This window comes from Molothrus aeneus, chromosome Z, assembly GCF_037042795.1.
Source record: "Molothrus aeneus isolate 106 chromosome Z, BPBGC_Maene_1.0, whole genome shotgun sequence".
In the NCBI taxonomy this organism is placed as follows: Eukaryota; Metazoa; Chordata; class Aves; order Passeriformes; family Icteridae; genus Molothrus; species Molothrus aeneus.
Genome location: NC_089680.1, coordinates 32294104 through 32318389, shown reverse-complemented (window position 1 = coordinate 32318389; position 24286 = coordinate 32294104). Strand labels below are relative to the sequence as shown.

General features: G+C 39.5%; 1 protein-coding gene across 1 annotated transcript in view; it reads right to left on the bottom strand.

The window, feature by feature from the left end:
* The window catches only part of SCAMP1 (secretory carrier membrane protein 1), a 40935-nt gene extending 28622 nt beyond the window's left edge, over positions 1–12313 (bottom strand). The window contains exon 1 of the mRNA XM_066568819.1: positions 12101–12313. Coding sequence (XP_066424916.1) covers positions 12101–12157 — 57 coding nt within the window. The 5' untranslated portion in view covers positions 12158–12313. The remainder of the gene's footprint in view (positions 1–12100) is intronic.
* Between the last annotated feature and the right edge of the window lie 11973 nt (positions 12314–24286).

The window sequence follows — 24286 nt, the reverse complement described above, 5'->3', positions numbered from 1 at the left end:
GAAAAGCACAACAGAAGAAAAGAGCTTTCTGTAACCCTTGGACTTCCCTACCCAGAAGTACACCCAAGCCCATCAAGAACAGAGAAAGCATTTCATAAAAATGAAGCTGAAGAAATAGGGTCCCATAATGCCAAAAGCATTTCTGATTCAGCTTCTACTTGAACTAGTAAAATTAAGGAAAAAAGTTTAACTTTTTTCTACCTCAAGTAATTATACAGCAAAAAAGACTGCTCGAGATTTAGCTGGAGAAAACAATTTCAGAAATTAAACATTTCTCTGTGCTACTGACAGGGAGGCTTTGTTCTGCAGAAGAGCCCACCACAATGGACCACACCAACTCAGTTTGAAAAAACCTGTACTTATTCCATGTGATGCCTGGTTCTATCACATTGTTTCTGCACCTTAAAATTTTTGCTTTTTCAGAATATAACAATGGATAAAAGGTAGGCTTTCTTGAAAATGAGTAAACCCATTTATTCAATACTGTTAGTTACATATTTACATAAATGTACCATATTCTATATGTACACCAAACATAAAAAAGAGCTATATATATACTTATATATGTAAGTATTTACTTATTTTATAACTATGATGTTTAGGTATATAGATATATATAGATATTTTCTCATTTCCAACAGTCTAGTTCAACATTAGAAAAAAAACCTGGAGTTGATAAAGAAGAAAATAAATACATAGTTATATATATTTACATTCATATTCCCTTTGAAGAGATACATTTAAAACCTTTACATGCGATGCAAAGGATAACAATAAGGGCTTCTACAGGTATGTTAAGCAGAAATGGAAGGTTAAAGAAGTTCACCCCCAATAATGCAGCTGGTAACAATGGAAAACTGGGAACAATGAAGGAAGAGAAGACTGAGGTACTCAACATTTTTGCCTCAGTCTTCACAGGCAGCCTCTCTTCCTACACTACTGAAGTGGATGGTTGACAGGAAAAGAACTGGGAGAACAAAGTACTACTCACTGTAAGAGAAGATCAGGTTCATGACCTGAGAGACTGAAATTTACCTAAGTCTTTTGGACCTGACAAGATGCATCCCAGAGTCTTGGGGGAATTGCCTGATGTAGGTGCCAAGCCACTCTCCATGACATTTGAAACATCATGGCGCTCAGGGCAAGTCCCAGGTGACTGCAAAAGGGGAAACACAGTTGCCATTTTTAAGAAGGGCAGAAAGGAGAACCCCAGGAACTACTGACTTGTCAGCCTTGCTTCTGTGCCTGGAAAGATGAAGGAACAGATCCTCCCAGCAGCTGTGCTAAGGCACATGGAGGACAGGCAGGTGATTGAGGACATCAGTGACAAGTGTCCCTCAAAGATCTGTACTGGGACCAGTATTATTTAATATCTTCATTAATGACATAGACAGATTGAGTGCACACTCAACAAATCTGCAAATGACCCCAAGCTGAGCAGTGCAGTTGACACAGCTGAAGGATGGTGTGCCATCCAAAAGGACCTGGACAAGCTCTAGGAGCAGAGGGCCTATGGGAATCTCATGAGGTTTAACAAGACCATTGTGCGAGGTGCTGCCCGTGGGTCAGAGCAGCCCTGGTACCAGCACAGGCTGGGGATGAACAGATCCCAGCAGCCCTGCCCAGAAGGAATTGGGGGTGCTGGTGGCTGAGGCTGGACATGACCCAGCCATGGGCACTCCCAGCCCAGAGAGCCACACGTGTCCTGGGCTGCATCCAGAGCAGGGTGGGCAGCAGGGCCAGGGAGGGGATTCTGCCCCTCTGCCCTGCTCTGCTGAGACCCCACCTGCAGGGCTGCATCAGCTCTGGGCTCCCAGCACAGGAAGGACAGGGACCTGCTGGAGGGAGTCCAGAGGAGGCCACAGAGATGGTCAGAGGGCTGGAACACCTCTCCTGTGAGGACAGGCTGAGAGAATTGGGGTTCTTCAGCCTGGAAAAGAGAAGGTTTCAGGTGACCTAACTGTGGCCTTCCAGTACCTGAAGGGAACCTACAAGAAAAAGAGACTTTTTACAAGAGCATGTAGTGACAGGAATAGGGGCATGGATTCAAGCTGAAAGAGAGTGGGTTTAGATTAGATATTGTAAAGGAATTCTTTACTGTGAGGGTGGTGAGACACTGGAACAGGTTGTCCAAGAAAGTTGTGGATGCCCCATCCCCAGAAGTGTTCAAGGCCAGGCTGGATGGAGCTCTGGGCAACCTGGTCTAGTGGAAGGTGTCCCTGCCTATGGCTGGAGAGATGGAACTAGATGATCTTTAACACCCCTTATCACCTAAGCTGTTCTATGATTCTATTACATTTATTTTTTTTTTTAAAGTAAGTGACTTAAGTCACTTCCTTTTTAAAAAAGTAAGTGACCTAATCTACAGTTAAGTTAATACAGAAGTTATTCAGCAGAATAAAATAAAAATCAAGTTTAAATGCAGACTCTGCTTTCTTATAATCAGCATCTATTATGGCCTTAGCTTAGTCTTGTAAGCAGGAACTTTATCTGCAGATGCAGGAACAGGACTTTCTTAATGGCTGCAGTCAACTTATTTACAGCTAGGAAAAAAAAAAAAAAACAGGGCTTCTAAATTTCGAAGGAACAGAGCAAATGAGAACAAGTCTGTTTATTCCAATAGCTATACTCACAAAATTGTTCATATAAGGCAATTTTAAAAGTTTGCTACAAAAATGCTTAAGAAAAATCATTGCCTCAAAAATTAAAAAATTATATGTTGTCTATTTTGAACAAAATCATGTATATAAGCATACTTGAAACACCCTCTGGTCACAAACCACTTTTCATTAAAGCATACATTTAGCTCCAAAACAGTACTCCAATGGTCACTGAACAAGAATAATCCTTGCTAAAGATGCATACAAAACAATGTTAAATGCAATTCAATATCAGCTTTCTTATATTTGACTCATCTTTAATTAGTTACTTCAAAATAGCCACGCTGGTGAGTCTCCCTCACAAGCCTTCGATAGTTACCATGCTAGACTCAAATACATTGTTACAACTAATGACTATCATCGGGTCTAACATAAACTGGTAAACTAATTAATTGTTACTATTTCATTTGCTAAAATTGGTGATCACAAAAGACCGAGCAGATGAACCACAAAAAAGAGGGAAAACACGGTGCGATGAGTTCATTTCCTGTTAAAATTCAACCAGAAATTACTTGAAATGTTGAATAGAAAAGTACATAAAAATATACAAATAATTAAATATAACATTTTAACTATATATTAATTTACTAAACTTACCAGTACAAGATCAAAAAAGATGAAGTTAAAACAAAGTTAATATAAACAAGACAATTTCAAAATTCAATATATAGAACAGTAGAAACTTGCATACAGCTGAAAACTTTTATCTTATTGTGGTATGTCTACTCTAGCCAGCAGCAAAGCCCTGAAACTAGTTGTTCACTCACTGCTCTCTGCAGTGGGATACGGGAGAGAACCAAAAAGGAAAAAGCAAATACAACTTTTGGTTGTTAAGAAAACAGACAGTTTAAATGTGGGAGGGGAGAGGGGAAGGTAGAGGCAAAAAAAAAGGCAACAAAACCCCACAAGTCAGGCAAAGGGAATTGCTCACCACCCCCCACCATGTCCATTCAGCTTCTGAGCAATGATTGCTTGGAGCAGCTCCCCCACTTACTACCACCACTGCCAGCCTTGCTGCCAAGCATGATGTTATGCAGCATGTGAGGTCCCTCTGGTCAGCTGGGGTCAACAGTCCTGCCTGTGCCCCCTCCCAGCTTCTTGCCTGAGTCTATTCCCTGAGAGGAAGCAAGAGTGTGAAACAGTGATGGTCTTGGCACTGTGCAAGGATTGCACAGCAATGTGCAAGCACATCAGTGCCTTCCCAGCACTGTTTTGGTCACAAATCTGAAGCACAGTACAACAGGGACTGCTATGAAAAAAATTAACTCCGTCCTAGTCAGGCCTAGTACGCTTATTCCAGTCTTTACTGGAATTAATTACATTAATGTCAATTAGCAGAGCATAAAACACTTTGTTCATGCTTTCAATGTGATACCCCTTTCAAGAATGCTCTCATATAATTCCCTTCTCCACAGAAAAATATTCAAGTATAGACACATGTGCAACTTGTGATTGCTAACCACCAGCCACACAGTGGAATGGCAGGTCTAATTACTATGACTTGAATAGTACTTAGGACTTTAGGTTGAATTAGCTGCTTAAAAAGCATATTTCAACACTGAACTTGTGTTTGAAGAGTGCACTGCTAACCAAATAACTGAACCAAATCGAGCCTACAGACTCTAAATTCAATTACTTGAATAACTACAATATCAGACTCACGAGACACCCACTGAACAGCAGCCATTTCCAAAAAGCATGAAACAGTGGTCAAGTCAAATTCAGAAGAGCAACCTATATTCAGAAATACAACATACAAACAAAAATCAATATCTGATGAAAGAAAGACTGTTTTCTTCAAGTGTTTTCAAGAAGACCATGGTCAAAAACCCCTCAGATCTCCCTGTACATCTACTGTGACATTCCAACACTAACAATGAAAGAGAGAACATATGCTGAGACAACAGGGTGTACTAGAGCAGCAGTCTTAGCACCCCAAAATAAGTTCAACACTTAAATACACACAGTGATTAGAGCAAGAAGCCCTTTGTCAAAAGTCAACTGCCATTTTGAGTTAACAACTGCTCCACCTCTACCAAATATTGCTTTTGTTTGCTAAAGTAGTAGCAGCTCTAAAAAAAACCTGAATGACCCAGAGGACATTCAATAAAAGCTCTATTCAAGTAAAGCTTCATTACTCAGCAAATGAAGAAAATACTGTTGTCTTGAAATACACAATCCACCACTGCAAGTAGCATTGAAATTCTGCATTCAGAAAACTTGAATTACACAGTCAAGACTTCAATAGAAGTTTGTGACACAGGAAGATTCAAGTAAACCAGGAAAAGAGGAATGCCACAGCTGAAGGAGGCAAGTACCAGTCTGGAAATTCATATCTCTCCTATAACTCATTCACTGCTACAACCATCCTCAGCTCTTCACAGTCAGGGTGCCCAGGTGTAGGAGCTATTCTAATTGTTTTGAATACCTACAGTGCATCAAATGACAGGAGCCACACTTCATATTTCAAAACACTACTTACAATATTTCTGAAGAGATTAGACAGTACATCCCACAAAACACAAAGAATTGTTTTGAATCATTTACCTTAAACTCATTGCATCTCATTTTAAAAATGGAGCAAATGCCAACTCATCTAAACACAGTGATGAAAGTTGTGAAGCACTCATACTCACTGATGCAGAATTAAAAAAACCCATTGAATTTAGAAATTGTTCAGCGTTTGAATAATGAATACAACTAATACATGTTGTGCAGGATGACATACTCAGAAGAAGTGGCATTTAAGTGATTGCTATCAAATTTCTATTTTGCATGACATGCATATTCTACTGGTTAAAAACAGCAAAAACTAATATTCCACAAGAGTAAGTGAATCTATGCTGTAATAATTTATTTTCTGTATCTCATGTTCCACCCAGTCTTATCTCACCCAAACTCCTGCCATTTCAAACCCAGAGCTTCTGATCTTTTTATTTAACTATTAGTCATACAATCACAGAACAGAATTAAAACCAGACTATTTTTCATATCCAGCTGTTGTAGCTATCGTTGCATTTAAGTTACACAGTCATTTCAGACGACATTTTCAAGATCTGAATTAGTTTAAAAGACTGAAGTTTTAAGAAAGTAGCACAACTTAATTAATTTAGCCATTTTTCATCTAAATCTTTCCTTTTAGCTGCTTCTTGCAGTGTCTCTCCAGTACCATCAATCTCAAAATGAAATATTAACACACTTTTTTTAATCCTGACAAGATAGGTACAAGCAGCAACCTATTTCTTATGCCAAGAATGGGAAAGTCATAAAAAACACCTCTACACACAGTAACACAAACTGAGAAAACAAACAGAGAAAAAGCAACACATTTATATTTCATACTGGCAAGAGCACCTATAGAACTATTAAAAGCATCTTCTGTGCCAAGGTAACAAATTATGCTCACATTGCTCAGATAAAGATAAAATTAATTGAATACCCAGTTATCACAGATGTACAAACACAATTAACTACAAACAGGGATGTTTAAAACAGAGCAGAACAATCCATTCTGTGTGAGCTTTTACAGTTTTTTAAAAAACAGAATTGAAGTGAATAGACCTCTGTCGTCTAGGAGACCAAAACTAGTCATCAGCTACCAGTTTCACTAGCATGGAAGACACTACCAAATTAAAGACTGAAGAAGTAAATACAGTTCTAACAATGGTTCATATTACTCTTCACTGGATATGGGTCCAGAATTGTTCCCCCGCCAGTAAACAACTTATATAAAACACACAATATAGAAATAATCTGAAAAACAGCATCAGCTAAGCTTATACTGTTAGTTGTGATTTTAAGTGAAGGGAATATAGTGAACTAGGAATCAGCCTGTCCAAACTGTCATTCATATTGCTGAAAAAACTTTTCACTTTGAGGGATACCTACTCTTCCACCAAAAGACAAAAGCATTTTCCGCACAGAACATTTTTTCAGTTGAGCCCCAAGGACTAGCAAGGAAATAAAAGTGGCATTTTATTGCAGAGGTCAGGAGATGGAATTTATTAACACTAAACACTGATTTGGATAGAGATTTTAATGCTTTTACAACACATCAGCAATTGAAAACAATTTCAAATAAAAATCACTGAAGCTACCCAGAACCAAAAAAACAGTTGGAAAGTAAGATTTAAGTAAGAATTCATCCTGAAGTTTTGTGGATTTTGATTCTGGGGGTGGGAAGAGGTTATAGTAATAGTAACAGCTGTACTTCCTGCTCTCTCTGAAGTACTCCCTAAGATAACACCACTGGGTCAGAAAATTAAGTGTTAATTTCTGTTGCAAAAATGCAATACAAAATGCCTGAAACTATTGGTCTGACTTTTTTGATTTCTTGAACAAAGAGAAAATTATCCATCACACTTTACATGAACAGGTTCTGGAGTGTTTCTCCATCCCATAAAAATGCCAGATTAAGCCTATGAAATTGCAATTCACACATGTGGAATAAACATTTGGTAAAAAATTCTGGACTTATAATAATAAAAATGCCCAAGTAGCCACATAACAGTTCCTTCATAATTGAAAAAACAAGTTTTTTAATTTTATCATAGCAAATGCTGCCTGTTGTATGTGACATTCATCACATGAAAACAGAGCTGTGAAGGGCTCTGAGCAACTGAGCAAGGCAAGATCCCCACCTCTGAAACCTAGAAGAACTTCAGAGGCTGACAAGGCCAAATTTGTCCTAAAGTTTGCACCAGCCTCACCTTCCAATGGAGTACTGGAATGCCTAACAAAGTATCACCCCCACCTCCCAGCTGCTTTCAAACCATTCTGCTTTCCCAGCTATGACACCTGTATGTTCCTCTTTGTAACACCAAATCTCAGTATACAGTGCAATAGTAACCCTAGGCAATATGTGCTAACACTTCAGTGAAAATCTAGAGGGAAAAATGCAGCTGTAAGACACTGAATAACTATTAAAACGCTCCACATTTTTAACAGATTACAGTGCACTTACAGGACTGGTTAAGTGTACTCTTGGAAATCAACTTCCATGTAGAACAGCTAAAGGACAATCCACTACCACGATGTTCAGCATCAATTTATGCAGGATTTAGGGGTATTCATAATTTTTGAAGACATGAAGGGAAAGAAGATAGTAAAGTCAGAAAAAATACCTATATTTTATGTTCTATACTAACTTTAGGACAGACAATTTAAATCAGTATATTTTATAGTCAAATACAGGAATTAAAACTCAGTTATGCATTTAGGCATGTGACAAAACTGCTTCATTCTAAAGCTGCACCAACATTTTACGTAGTAAGGGTCCCAATTCTTAAAAAAAATCAGGACTTCTCTTTCTTCCTCTAAGTTTCTATCACTTTAGTTTCACCTCAGCAACAACAATATAAACTGTATAGATTCTGCTGCCACAGAAGGTAATAGTCATTTGCACAACTGCTCTCAGTGTCAAACATCTGGGTTGTATTTCCCACCAAATCTGTGCTCACGTGAGTCAAGATAAAGCATAATATCCAACTTACAACTGGAATTACTTCTGTACTTAGCTCTAGTGACTCAAGTAATCCTGTGACCTCAGTGGGAGCAATTCAGTGCAATTTCAGAGTACCTCAGCCATCTAAACAAGAATGTCAGTCATGACAGAACTATGTAAGTTCTGTCTTTTTGGAGCAACAATTCAAAGGTATCAACTCACAGTCTGGATCCCTCATCCCACTCAAAGAAACTACTCAAGTACTTAACAATATATACATTTGAGGTCTGCTCTGATTGTGCCCTCCCACACTAAATCTGATGAAGAAAAAAGAAAAATCTTCCTATCACACAGTGATTTGGCATTTCCATGAAGGTCACCATACACATTTGAACAGAAATTATCTTAGTTTTCAGGCCTATCATAATTTCGATGGTGTCAAATACATGCATCTGCTCAGAGCTGAACACATCAGATGAACTGACCCAACGGAATTTATCACACAACTCAGTCTTTATAGTTCTCATTCTACAGCCACCAAAAAATAACTGTTTCATATGTTAGGATAATTCATATGTTAGGAAAAAACAGTCAGTTTTCAAACCTTTTGCTGCCTGTCAGCCAAGATGAAGGGCCTGTGAAATTCATAGCTCTACTTAAAAAGACTTCTCTGAGTAGTAGGATTGCTTGTTTACAAAAGAAAAAAAAAATCAAACCAAGAACACAGAACCAACCATTTTTATTGTAGATGAACTGCTGATTTGCTGATTGTTTCAGAGTAAATGATACTTGCACCGAATTTTGAGACTGCTATTTCAGAACCTTTGTAACTGTATCGCCTCCCAAGACAGAAGACTACAACTATCACCTATCCTATGACATTAAAAAAAAAAAAAATACAAGGAGACAGCTACATTAGAAACACGTTTTTGTTTTGTCATACAAAATTTATTTCATGCTGCTTTATGCTATTTAAGACAGACTGTCAGGACCTCGAGGATTCCCAAACTCCTCTTAAGTGGTCAGGCCCTCACTCCTTACTAAGACCTTCCCTGATCATCACAGGACTGTTGGCTGATCCTGTTTACTTTCACTGGATGTGGTCCTGACCCTGGCTTGGCTTTCTAACCTGGGCTCAGATCTGTCTCCTCTCGATAGATCTGCCTAGCACTGAATGCAGTTACCATCACCACATCTGCTCTGCTCACCCTGTTTGGGTGCTGTGGGACTGCGGCATTTGAAAGTGAGAACTTTACGAAGTGTGAATTCACACTCATAAGCTATGACTAGTGCTTCTTAGTAAACAAAATTAATAGATTTCATTACTAACTCGCTTCCAATCATGATACCCGAGGTTATACCTAGTGTGTACTTCTTCATATTGCTGATACATTGTATTATAAAAGGATTCTCACATCTTCATTTGTATGGTACATGGATGCATTTTCTTTTGCACAACTTAAATGCTATCAAAAGCTTGTAAGTGTTAGCCTGTCACTTTTTCTGTTTATTTCAGTACCCTCTGACTTTCAAAAAACCCCCATCTTTTGGATTTGTTGGTACAGCATTCAGAATGCTATTCCCATTTATTTAGAGGAAAACTATTACTTCAAAAGCATATATGACTCTGGATTCAGGTGCATTTTGTTGCTTTTTTTAAAACAACAAAGAATAAAAAATGCAAAGATTAAGTAGCCACTTGTATCAAAATCCACAGCACTTCATGATCAAGCCAGGTTAGCTAATTTCAGTTTTTCCAGCTGATAATACTTTTGAAAGTCTAAAAGTAAATTAACTACCCAAAACACTGAGCACTAGGTGTTTATGCTTTACCTTTGTCTTTCCAGAGAATACTTTTATGTGATTCAACATCAAGCAAGAAGCTCTGCTCTAATCTTTTAATAAAAAGACATAGGAACAGTTACAGGAAACCTCCCATGCACATCACAGACAGCTAGTAAACCCAAAATGTTTAAGGAAAAAAAGGATCTATCTTTAGACCTTGGCAACAATGTTCCACCTGATGCCTTCCCACCACTCCTTCTCTGCCATACTACTTCGTGATTTTACATTAGTACAGGAAGCAGCTTCAAAAGCAAGGAAAACAACTAATCACATCATACATAAAATTATCAAGCAAAGACAAAAATATGAGTACATTAGGATAGTGTTTAGACAAAATTACTTAGGCTGCAAGGGTCCATCTGGAAATACTGGTTCTATGCATAAAGTATTTTAAAACACATAAACTTAAATACATAGATGCATTAGTACCCACTAATTTCAAAGCTGTTCTGCCAACAAGATGGTCATCAAGCTTTAGCTTATATATAAGTCTTTTGCCCCTTCAAGTTAAATGCACAAGTAAGTAAAGGCATGCAAGATAACTTTTATGGGCAGCAGAATGTGATGGAGGTTAGCAAAGACTGAAGGAAGGGAAAAAAGCCTCTGAAAAGGTACACAGCTTTCCTGAACCACCTTCTGCAAATGAAGAAGTCCAAACAGAGAGTTCAAGTTACAGAGAAGCTGTTATAGAGTCCTTTTATCACTATGCACTGCAGATGAGAAGCAGAGCATGGATTCTGCCCAACAGTTACAACAGAAGTCTTTCCCTACAGAGAAAGTGGAATAACCTTTTGCACTTTAAGCAGTATCTTCAAAGTGGAAGTATAATTCAGGTGTATGCCTCATTTAGGTCTCACAGCACTACACAAGGCCAGTTACATGGCCTGATGAGCACTGCACAGACAGCTATTTTGCATCTAATACCCCTTACTGCCCTGGATTTTGCTAGATGTTATTTGATTAACTATTACAAGAAGGATGGAAGTAGGAGGAAAAGCATCATGTACTTCTGTTGCTAAGACGCATTCTAGAATGACACATTTTCAGTGTTTGGTGCCAAAAAGAACAGTGCTCACCGACATTGCTACCAGCCCAAACTATTGCTGGCAGCAGACTCAACACCAGGACTTGTGTTCACCTGGAAGATCATTGCACTGCGTACAACAAGTGAAAACAGATCTTAGCCTAAGGAATTCTAGCATAATGAACACTATTGCCTATGTTTTGTGACCATAAAAACTAAACTAAAGATTGAGACCAACTCTAATGAACAAATGTTAAGAACATTATGCTTCCAGCACCTATGTGGAGAGAAGTATGCTTGGCTTGAAATGTAACACCTCAGTTTTTAAAAACCTTAATTATTCCAGTTAACATTCTAAACTCGCTGCCATATACTATCTGTGTGCTTTAAAGTGCCTGCAAAAACTCCAGTAACATTATCAACGGAGGTAGCTTCAGAAGTTAGTTGAACTGGATTTAAACAAGAAAACGACAGGAGGGGAAGCATCCAGAGAGGTCAGCTCGTTTTGACAACTGAAAACAGTGAGCGAAGAAAGAATTCACAGCTGTATGACAAGTCAACAGTGCAAAACATAAAAGCTTTAAAGCACATTAAAACAAAGCAGTTTGAAATGCAGCATAGAATTCATGCCAGCCATTGGTACCCTGGTTACTTCAGACAAAGGTAAGGGAACAAGTAAGCTTAAAGGCAGCGGGAGGAGACTAGAGAAGAAGAGAATAAATTCTCTAATTCATTAAGTTTAAATATTTAGCTCAACCAGGCAAAATAAAAAAACACAGTAGTAGCATTACCTCTAGCACAAAGCTAGTGTCAAAATAAAAAAACCCAACTTTTCTCTTTTTTTCCATCGAAATAACGCATCTGAAATACGACTTGTATTATTTTAGGTACAGATGGAAACACGGAGTTCTGAAGTTGTGAAACGCTGCCTATCCTCCGCGCCCTGCCCCCACCCCACGCCGTCTCCGTAGCCCTCTCAGGGCAGAGACCCCGGCCCGCAGCTGCCACGGGGCCCTTCCTTCCCTCCTTCCTTCCTTCTTCCCTTCCCCCTTTCCTTCCTCGCTTCCTCTCGCGGAAACCCCGAGGCTCGGCGCAGACCGACACCAAGGAAACCTCACGGCCCCTCACCTTGAAGGGGTTGTTGAGGTCCGGGTCGGCGAAGGGGTTGCTGTCGAAGTCCGACATTGCGGGGGTAGGCGGGCGCTGCGGTCCCCGGCCGGCGGCTCTGCCCCTGCGGCGGCGTCCCGACAGTGCCCGGCTCCGGCGTCCCCGCCGCGGCTGCCACAGCCCCTGCCACAGCCCCTGTCGCAGCCCCTGTCACAGTCCCTGTCACAGCCCCGCGGCCCGGGCCGAGCTGAGCCCGCCCGCTGCACCGACCAGCCGCGGACCGCCCAAAATGGCAGCCCCGGAAGTGAAGTTACATGTGGGATGGCCCTGGGATGGAGACCGGGATGAAGGCGGAGTGGCGGCTCCTGGGGCGGGCGGTAGCGGAGCTCATGCCGGAGCCGGACGGGGCGGGGTGGGGGCGGGGCGAGGCGGAGTGCGAGAAGGGCCGGTCCTAGGACTGGCTGAGGGCTGGCTGTAAACTGCTGGTTGGAGGGCCTGCGGTTACGGGCCGGCCTCGTGTTCGCGTCTGCTCCTCTGGGGCAATGGGGCTGTGTCCCGCCTTCAGTAGTTAGCGCTGGGTGGGAGCCGGGCGGAAAGAGGCCCGGGGCTTTCCGGAGGGCAGCCGGAACGGGGGGCGGGCAGGGGCGGCCTGGCGCGGGGTGTGCGCAGGTGTCCCAGCCCTCGACCCGTCCGTGCGGCCTCCCCGGCCCTCCGCTCCCGCGGCCGTCAGGGCGGGTCGGGACAGCCGGGCTGGTTTGGGGAGGGAAGTGGACGTGCGAAGGTAGAAAGCCTTACTTGGTAAAACATGCATTTAGTCTCTCGTTCCCGCCTCCTATTGGGATGGTAAATAGTTAACCCGGCTTGTGGTTTCAGGTGACTTGTACAAAGGTTCTACAAGGATAGTAGGGAAAGTTTGGCTTTGAACCACGATCACAAAAACCCGCTTCCGTGGGAGAGAAGCATTAAAAAGGCCTTTAAATTAAAAATTCAAGCATTTCCAACAGTTAAAAAGACTTTTTAAATACTTCCTCAGAAATGCTGACAGTGCAGTTTGAAAAACCTGGTCCAGAAGATGCAAATAAAAGCAAAGGAGCACCTTTGGTTCAGAGCTATGGTTTAAATGTGAAATTCAGTGCTACTAAAACAATCTACATTGATGCAGCACTTTCAAAACCAGCAGATCCTGAATTTACTTACATGCTTTCTAGAGAAATTATTTGAAGTTTCATTTAAAATAAAAAAAAAAAAAGTTGTTTGAGCCACATCAGTCAAATTAAAATCATTATGGCAGTAAACCTGTTATTTTTTGCTATTCAAATGTGTATTTTTTTCCCCCACATAATAATGTAGACTGTGAGGCACACTAGTGTTAGCACTTATATGATTTTTAATAGCTCTACATGTATCATTACTCTGATCTTTGTGCTGACAGTCATTACAATCAGGTCATTCTGTCAACAGGTCAGGAGGAGTACTCTAGGTAAATGAGATTGATTTTGCATGTATCAGTAAGGAAAGCAATACTTGCTTCAGGGTCTCCTCTGATTTATGCAGACGTTTCTCACTTTTTGTGAAGTACTGTGATGTATACTGTCAGACATAAAATGGTATGGAAATGGGACAAATCATAAAAGCATAGCTTCTAAGCAAAACACTTTCAATTTCTTGGTTGCTATGAAGTGTAAAATACTTTCTATAAATTTACAAGGCAGGTTTTGCACAATCAACAGAAGTACATTACAGTATTATTTCCAATCATACATATATCTCAGTTATGGTGTCAGCACATGAAGTCATGTTGTTTTCCCATATTCACCCATGGCCATATATATCAATATATATATTGATATTGGCTCAATATATTTTGATAGTCCAAATGCTGTGTGCACTCACAACTGTGTATTTGCTTCTCTTTGAGCTAAACATGAATGAATGCATGCATGCATGAATGAATGCAAGATTGGATGAAAATAATGTATTTTCCTGTATGGTTGCTGGTGCTTCAAATCACACATTTGACATTGTGACATTTCCCTGATAATAATTTATGCACAGAGGAATAATCTGTCCTATGCCTTCCAAGGCAATTATGAAACTGCGATGGGATGTTTTCTTTGGAAAGAATACTATGTATTTTACAAAAACATCAGGCTGGCATCCAGTCAGCTAGTGGGGTTCTGCAGGGCTCTGTCCTCTTCAATACTCATTCACCTGGACACAGGATTTGAAGGAATACTGTTTGCTGGCAACATTAAACTGCGAGGAGCTGTTGACTCCTTTGAGGGCAGAAAGGCCCTGCAGAGAGATTGAAACAAAATAGAGAGATGGACAATCACCAACCATGTAAAATTTAACAAGGATGAGTAACAGATTCTGGCCTGGGATGGGGCAATCCTGGATGTACAGACAGACTCTTTCTAATTCTGTTACAAGAAAGAGCTCATAAATCCTTCATTCTGATTTATGAAGTGCTAGTAAGTTTATTGAAAAATAACTCTTAGTAGAGAATGGGTGAATTGCTTTAGATAAAAATGTCTTTCTTAATTAAAAATTCTCAAGTCTCTGGAACTGGTTTTGTTCATTGCTTTTTAATAACTGAACCAGAAGCTTTCTTAGCAAACAAAACTATCATAATCTGAATTTACTTTTTTTCCTCAGAAAGAGGAGTTCAAACTCCTTCTGTGAGAGCTGTACTTGGATACTTATGTTTATGAAGTCTTGTGTAAGGAACTGACTTCATATTATTCCTCCAAATCCTGGTTCTCTCAAATTTTCTATGACTTGTGAGATTTGCAATGTTTATGCCAAACTCGGGTGGTGGTGAGGACTGCTCAGATAGGCTAACAAGAAAATCCATCAAGTTTTTTCAGTCTAAAATGTTCAACTGCTGAGTAGACCATCAAGTGGTCTGTCTTGATTAGTAGTCTGCTCCAATGAAATAGATCACAGTTTTACAGAGAATGGACCAATAATAAAACCAAGCTGTAACAAAGATCTTTTTAACTCTTATAAAGAGAGTTTCCTCTCATAAAGTGAAGCAACCTTTCCAGCATCAAATGCTAGCATGATGATTAGAAGAAAACAGGGATGATGAGTGTCCGTGTGCCACATGAGCACATAGCTAAGACTGCAGACATTGAGCAGAATTACTGGCATGGAAGACTGAATGACTGCTAGAAGCTCACATAGTAGAAGCGAGGAGTAGAACTCTGTGATAGTACAAGTTACAACTTCAGATTAGATCATGTGCAGATACCACTAAAGACCACTAAAGTCTTGCAAAAGTTTAGGCAGACACATAGTCTGTTAGGTAAAACTTTAATTGAAGAGTTATTCAGTAGTAGCTCCTACTAATAAAAGAAGAGTGATTCAATAGTAGCTCCTCCAAATTGAATAATTTGAAGCAGCAAGATCATTTTTCTAGGCTTTACAGCAAAGACATTTACTTTCAAAATTTTGGAAAGATTTTAACTTTAGGGGAGGGAACAGAAATGTGTTAAACAGGCATTTCATTGTAATACTTGAAGATCATGAGCTGCATTATTTCCTAAAATCTTTTACATCAATTTAAAAGAAACATGCATGGAAAAAAATAGGAGAAATGTCAGAAATCATAGTAGCACGCAGAATTATACATGCAGACTTCCATTTCACCTCTTGTTCTTATTATCAAGGAAGCCCTGAGTCCACAAGATAATTATTTCAGTTTCACTGTGCCAATGACTAAATCAAAATCTCTTTGTTTCCAGCATACAGAGTGTTGAACTAATATAAGCCTCTTTTAATAGTCTGAAGTTGTAGCATTAGTCTTTTTCTAGGAGTGGGGCAGCTTTGCCAGTTCTACTGTCAGAAGTTACAGCAGCACTCTTTTCTTGAGTAGAACCAGCTCAGCCTACTTACAGGAGGCATACAGTGCATAACCAAGTCAAGCCCCTGGAGTCACCTAACAAGGACAACAGTGAATGCTCACAAGCTGATGAGCACCTTGCCCTTATGAGAACCCTGACTACTTTCTGAAGTTCTACACTTAGATTTTCTTGCTATGTTCCAGAGTTGTAGCAAGCTATTTGGAATTCTTCCATAAAGAGCTCACCCCTTTGAGAAGAGAAGAAGTATTTCCAAGGCAATAGCTGATTTGCAGAAGGGAACAGGTAAGTGGTGCACAGCCAGACTGCAGTCATCTTGCCAAAAGCCAGCCTAGTACTGCCAAGTGATCTCGTGCTGTGCATGCTCACGCTCTGCACCACTCTTGCTGTGGCTGTTGCTGCCCTGTACACCACCCCAGACCCACACTGAGGTAAGAATTTATGAATGCAGACATTGTTCCTCATGCCCCTCAGGAGGATCAGAATTTAGTCTACAGCAGAGAACTAACTTCTTGTATTGCTTCTCAAAGTGACTGATTTTACTGATGCCCAGGTGCTGTAATGGCATGCTGTGTATTAACAAACTCATGCTAGTCTTGGCTTCAGTAAAGAATCACTTTTGCTGACTTAGAATTGACCAATGTCATGTTTTCAAAACAAATGTATATGAAAAGTAAAAGCTGTCCTCAGTGGGCCCATTAGATGCCGCAGCTCTTCTAATTCTCTTTAGTTCAATTGTGGTCCATCTGTTCTGGGACAAAAAGTAAATCATCATCAAATCATCCTTCCCCTCTATTTTTTACCCTGTGGACCAGTTGCTTGTTTTCCTGTAAGGAGTAGAGCCCTTCTCCCATGACAGGGATTGCCTGTGTTTAAGGATTGTGCAGGCACATGATAACAAGGTGTCTTCATTCTTTTCACCGACTTGTCTGCCTGTTCCCCATCCCACAGACAGTAAAGGTAAGAGCCTGGCAGTCACTGGCACTGGCCAAAACATCAGGATGTAATAATGTAGCAAAAGTTACTCCTGCTGGAAGAACACCTAGTTATTTGTCTAGAACAGTAGCAATTTTCCCCTCCTTTCTAAAGAGTCATGACAGGTGTGGATGCAGCCACACACTGCCACAATTGCTACCTTTACGAGGATAGCTAATCTATCATGAAAGCCAGTGTGTGGGTGCAGTGAATAGTAAGCTGCAGTCATGAGGGAAGATGTGACGAAGCAAACACATGCTGTTTGGGAGTGAGGAGTGCATTCCAAACAGCTTTGAAATGAAGCCAAGCAGCACTGGCAGTCTGTCCTGCTTGCATATGTTCTCTTTACCAACTTGAGAGTGGGAGGAAGAGCAGAAACTGAGGAAAGTGATAAAAGAGCTGTTTCAGCCAGTGAGATCTCAGTCTCTCCTACCACTGTATTTTCTCTTTCTGTATTATACTGCAGATGATTGTCCTCTGTGGTCCTTTTCTTATACTTCATCAGCCTCTCCTCACATCTGCGCCACTCAATAAGAAGTACACATTCCCATCAGTGGGAATTTCCTAGACAGTGGCATAACTTGCACTATGATCCCTTCCAGCCAAATGATGCTGGGAAATAACTTTTTTGTGTGTCTCTCATCCTTTCAATTTAAAAACTGTGCTTTTGTAATTGAACGTAAATAGTTGTGTGCTTTTCTTGGTTTTTTATGTTTGGCATTGCTTTTAATCTCTTGTATTTTCTCATCATTGCTTTCAATTTCAATTTCACTTTCAATTTCAATAAAAATAATTCAAAACTGTAGTCTTCAAATGTCAGGAGTTCTGAACAAATAAAAAAAGGATAAAAGATGAAAAACAAAAGGTGTTTTGGTATCAATTCAACAATATACAGTTTTGTAGAACAAATCTAGGATTTTGTGTAAAATAGCTCAGAGTGCATTCTTCACAACTGGATTCTCCTGACTCTGTTGCACAGGTGCAAGTAGTTTCTTCACACAAAGCACAAAAATTGCGAGTTTTTGGTTTGAGGTAACCTGGTGTCATTCCATCTCTACAGATGTATATTCCTTCTGAATGTGACCATTAGTAGACAAGAAGTCTCATGCCTGGCACAGAGAGTCTCGATACAGCTGTGTCAGGACACGTACAGCTGTCATCAGGCAGGAATCCGTGCCTCTGCTGCTGCAGTGATTACCCCATCAAAAGCAGAAGTAGCATTTGCAGTGCTGAATGGTGTCCTGGATGTAAACAGTGATTTAATGACAGGTTTCCTTTTGGCCTGTAATGTAGAAGTCTGGTATGATACACAGATGGCCAGCTCTTCCAATGAGTGCAGTCCACAAGGAGTCCCGGATGGAAAGATGATGAACAATTGAATGGCTTCACAAAAAGCAGTAGAGTACCAGGCTTCTCGCCATCCAGAAACCTCCATTAATAGTTCTTGCTAACTGAGCAACAGTGTTGGAAATGTACCCTCACACTGGAACCAACTCAGACTGTATTCCAAGGCAACATGACAGTGCACAACTGCCTGTGTGCCACAACAGCTTTAGACAAAAGGGGAAATTTAAGACAGTCACATATAGTTTGAAGCAAAGTCATGGATATAAAAAAAGAAAATTATTAAATCTGAGGACCTCCTGGTGAAATTCATCTTGCAGATTATCACATTACTGGAAAGATAAAGAGTGGTGTAGTTATTCTGAAGGCTGTAATAGCAGACATGAAGTGAAGCTGACAAAAGGTTACATAAATACACAATTTAAACATGAAATAGGAAAGATATAGTCTTGAAGGAAAATTAGGCAGATTTTGGTTCAGTGAAAGGAGTGATTTCCAGAAATTTTAACAAGTGAAAGGAGAAGAGATGACAGTAAACCATAAGTTAGGTAACCAGATATCCCAGTTTGGGTAGAACTATGTTTTTTAACAGCAAACAGTATTTTTCTTGGGTTTTTTTTGCTCAAACTTTATTCCTCAAAATTTTTTATAGGGCCATGACAGAACCAGAAATAGTGTCCTATCACATGTAATAGGCACATGACCTAAAGCAGAAGGAATCTGTTCTATTACAGGGCAAGTCTATTTTATAAGATAAGCCATAGGAACTACAGCTTTCAAAAATCTCCACAAGTCTCTACAGTCTTCTTTTTGTGAACAAAATCAGCTGATGGCGTATATATATATACTACGGACATTGTTCTCCTTTTTAGTAGTTGGTTCTCTCATGAGAATTTTCTGTAAGGTTTAGGAAAGCACATTGTGTTGGTTTTGCATAAATTGTTTTTGTGAGGAGGGAAGGAGCCAGCCATGGAAGTGATATTTCTGTGAGGAGCTGCTAAAAGATTCCTCCATGCCTGGCAAAACCAATCGCTGGCTGTCTCCGAGAATAGATATGCTGCTAGGCCAATTAGAAAAGCTGATAACGCCTCTGTGATAACGTACTTAAGAAAAACAAAACTGCAGGAAGCTCTGTTTCTCCCTCACCTGTGAGGAGGGGTGAGGGGACTGGCTGGGTGCCTTCCCAGAGGAGCCCACTAGTCCCTTTTCCAGCGGCCATGCCACCGGAGGCCATCCCGGCAGTGCAAACAGCCATGGAGTCCTTCCCACAGGAGATAGTTTTCCCACAGGAGCGGCCCTGGCTGAGACTGAGAGCGGCCGGGGCCAAAACAGACACGTGGCTGCTGCCATCTTGTCACGGCCAGCAATAGACTTTGCCTGCCTGACCACTTCTAACCTGCTGCATCAGAAACGAAAGGACAGAAACAGCAGCAGCTTTTTCTTTCTTTCAGCGCCCCACATGAGGAGGGACACTGACTGAAACCGGCGGCCGGTGCATCTTGTGGAGTGTCGGCAAAGACCACGTGGCCAACAGCGAGAAGCACAACGAGCGATTCCCTGGTGCGGAGCCTGGACAAGATCAACTGTTCAGCACTGCAAAACTCCATGAAAACTGTTCCACTTGAAAGAACTTGAAAACAAATGAACCAATGAACACTGATTTTCTGCTGAGTCAGAGAAAAGGAAAAGGTGAAAACACATGAGGAGAACAACATGGCGACTCTAAGGGCGGTGCAAAGGAGGGAGGGGGAGGAGGAGATGCTCTTGGAGTTGAAATTCTTCTGGAAACCATGGTGAGGATTATAATTTGACAAACTGTTTCCTATAATTCATGAAGCACCTGTGGGGATGCAGAATTCACCCAGAGCCCATGCACAAACGGTGCTCACACTGGAACATGTGGATGCTGAAAAACTGTGATCTGGTGAGAGGCTTGAACAGAGAGAGAAAGAACTCTTACTTTCTGAGATAGAAAAAAGAAGACTCTTGCTTTTATACTAGAACAGCTCATCCTTAAAAACAAAACCCCATGAACTTAATGACCCATGAAAAAAAGCAGTTTTGGGAAGACTGTTTTTGCCTGTGGGAGGCACTCTTGTTTCAGCTGGTTTTCAGGCAGGACTGCTACTCATGAAAATTAGAACCGTGTTGGAAATGTTCAGAGAAAACTATCTCCTGTGGGAAAGACCCCATGGCATGGTGAAGGAGACTTCTCTCCCTAAGCAAATTGAAAGGATCTTTAGAAGTAACAAACTGACTAAAAATCCTGTTTTGTCTCTCTGCTATGTCAGTGGGAAACAAAGAAGGGCTGGGGGGTGTGGGTAAAGGTGTTCTAAAAGTTTATTTTAGTTCTCATTATCTTCTTTTAATTCTGTTAATAAATTTTTCTTTATATCTTTTGAGTTTTGAGCCTTTTTTGTCCTTAAAGTGTTTCTTGCCAATTCTTACCTCAACTCATGAATCCCATTTAAGTGTTTTCTTTCCCCCTCCTCTCCTTAACTATAGCAGAGGAGAATTAGTGATTTTTGTGGGGGGCACTGGCATTTGGCCTGTGACCAATCCCTGACACACATTCATTTAACATTTGACTTTTGAAAAATCAATTGTCTCTTACTTGCATATTCTAAATGTGCGCAGGCATTGAGCAAGCAGTGGCAATGGACACAGAAAATAGCTCTGGAGTTCCAGTTTCTGATAGCTCTTCATGCATACCGCTCTAAACTCAGTATAGTTTGAAATCGGAGAGATTTATTTCACAAGGGCTCATATTAAAAAACCACATTTTTTAAAATAAATAGCTTGTCCTTGTCCCTCTGAATTTGCCCTTTGACATACATAAGAGGTAGTAAATCAGATCCTTTAAAGAAAAAGCATTTTGGTAGAACTAAAAAAGCCTACCCACTCACTAATTTCAGAGACTATTTTCAGAAAGGGCAAATTATGGGTACAAAAAATGACAGATTTCAGCATGCAGATTAGGCTGTCTCTGAAGAAGAAAAAATGTAAATTGTTTGCTAAACTTGTGCCTGCTCAGATTTCAAGTCAATTAGAAAAGGAGTCTATTTAATGTTAAAAAAGCAGTAATTGCTCTCTCAGTAACAGTAACTCAGTGCATGCTCTTAAGACAAAACGTATTGTTTCTTTAAAGCATCACAGATCTCTAGTGGAAATGATTTCAACATTGATTCAATTTTGTACTGGTTCTTTATTAGGACAGATTTTTTTTTTTTAATGTGTGGGAGATAGCAAAGTACATAGATACATCACTAAATTTAGTTGCTGGGAGAAACAGAATACAGGAACCAGATTAATTGTTTTATTGTGACCCTGATTGGTTATTTACAACACTGTTTTAATTAAAATCCTTAAAATGTTAAGTTACCAAAGGTTAGTTTGTTCATGGTTGATACAAGCATGGAAGCACATCAAAAGTGGAGAAAAACTCTCCATGCCTTTTCTGCCTTTGGAAAAAAGTCTGTCTCTCTGAAGCATTACATAGAAGGAAAGCAAAACTGCATTATTAGCTCAAAAGTTTAAAATTCTTCAGGAGTTTACATGCTAAAACCCCTGCAATTGATGAGAAAGGATTTTCTTATTAGGGTCACATCCCTTTTTCCCCCATTTAAAATAAATTAAAAAATGCTTTTTCTCCAGTTTTGAAAGATGCTGTTTACATTAAAATGCAGAATTAACTAAGGATGTCCATTAATCTCCATTCCAACCCATTGTCTTTATTGACATGGCAGCCTTTCATGTCCATGATAAGATAATTAAAAATGACACCAAAAATATTTTTATATGGTGATAAACTTTAACATGATCTAAATGAATAGGTAAAGAAATCCAGAACTTCACAAAAGTGCTTGACATTAAAGGTCATGGCTCCAATGCTGAACTGTTGGTAAGCATGCTAAAGTGGAATCACTATTCCCTGTGAAATACTGGGATACAAATGTGCAGCAAGTTCTAGCCCATACTTGAAAATTCAAAACTCAGAATAACCTAGAAGCTGAAAATGGTGAATCACCATTTTAGTAAACAGAGATCTGAAGTGTTGGAGAGGAAACGTGCAGGTCCATGATGAAAAAGACTGGCCACTGACAATGGGAATGTTTTGCAAAGATGTCCTTTTTTCTATCTTTCCATAAGGATGAAATAGATTATACTGTTAGCATTAATGTGGATAAAGAGTTATGGATAGAGAATATACTTAGTACAGATCTATTAAACTGGGTAGCCAAATTATTTCAAATATCATAAGGAACCATTATTTCTGTGAGGTATAGCTGTAGTGTGTGCAGAATGCTCTGCTTCAGCTTGTGTTCTCATAGAATAAAAACCATTTATAAGTATGTGTGTACTACTAAAATACTGTGAATCAATCCAAAGCAAGTTTTCCCCTTAGAAAATTCCATCTCTCTTATAGTAAATGACTTATGAATTAAGGACTTATATGAATCTGTAATAGAACATTGAAATATCTGTAAACTTCTCAAACCATTGAATGTGCTGGAGTACAGCCCGTAAACAGGTATTACAAATTGGTAAATTACTTTCTTTTTTAAGTGTTATGGCATTTTTTAGCACAAAGTAAGGTTTGATTTTTTTATCTACTAGTGTATTATTAATGTCTTAAATTATCAATATCTGGAGAGTACCAGTATCATCTAAATAGTCATAAGTGGCCAGGAAATGACGGTATTATAAACTATTATTTTCGTTCTCAAGTCACATTTACCATGAAAGCCCTAAACTCTTTTCCCTTTTTTTATGTTAGCTTTAGGTATGTGTGTCTGGTTTCATACATAAGGTGCCACTTCTATTAAGCCTAATTTTTTTAAAAAGTCACCAGAAGCTACATGATCTGATTGGTGGAAAGAAACTTACTTTGAAACATGGCATCAGCCTGTTAGACATCTCTCAGAAAAAATATAGAGAAGTTTATTCTTTAACTCAAAAGAGTTATTATTTTTTTAATATAAAATACAACTGTAACTCAAAATCACTTATTTTTTTATGCTGTTTAATTTCCATAACTGTATATAGAAGAAAATCCATATTTAAAATCAGTGAAAATATGAATAATAAGGAACCCAAAAGTGACAGAACAAAAAGTGCAGAATGTTGTATCAAGAATACTATTGGAATTTCTATTCCAAAGGGTAATTTCATTGTAAAGCATTTCTTCTTTGATTTGCAATATTCATAATAACAGATAAAGGATGCTGTATACGTTCTGCTTTCTGCTTCTTGTACATGCTGTGAGAGGCACTTATCATTTGAATAATATTTAGCAACCAAATAACTTCCTAATTTTGTGAAAAGACATCACAGAAAGGCTGAGAAAACGCAGACATCAAAATAATATATTTGTTATTTAATTCAGATGAAAATTAATGTGAAAAATACAACAAAAGTACTCCATCCTCTTAGTAACTATCTGGGAAATGTTAAAAAGCAATGCAGATTCACATAGATGTCCCATCCAAAAGATAAGCTTGGTAATGATTCTGTCAAGCATTTGCAATGAAACATAAAGTGAAGTAAAAATGTTAGAAATACACAGTCATAGTGGCCCCTTTCTTATCCACCCTAACACCTAAAAACCCTCAGCAAAGCTTTCATCATTTCATGTCTTATTTACTGTAACAACTTTCCCTGACCAATCCATTTTTCATTGCACATCTTTTCCCAGAATGCTGTTGCTAAATTCATTTCCACTTCAGTTTTACAGCACTACATGAGCTCTCCCTTCTCCAATATGTCCTGTATAAAGTGGGGCCTATGTAATTTCACATTGACATATGGGACAACAGTACTGCCGAATTTTATAAAAATTTAAATGTTCCATGAAACAGATAGTACATAATTTGTGTTGCTTGATTAATTTTGATGTCACAGTTGTGATCTGCATCAGCTCATTCTAATTTTTTGCTGTTTGTTCATATCCTCAATCCATACTTTGTACATTTAGACACTCTGAATTTTGCCTTTTAAAACATAGCAAAACAATTCCCATTGC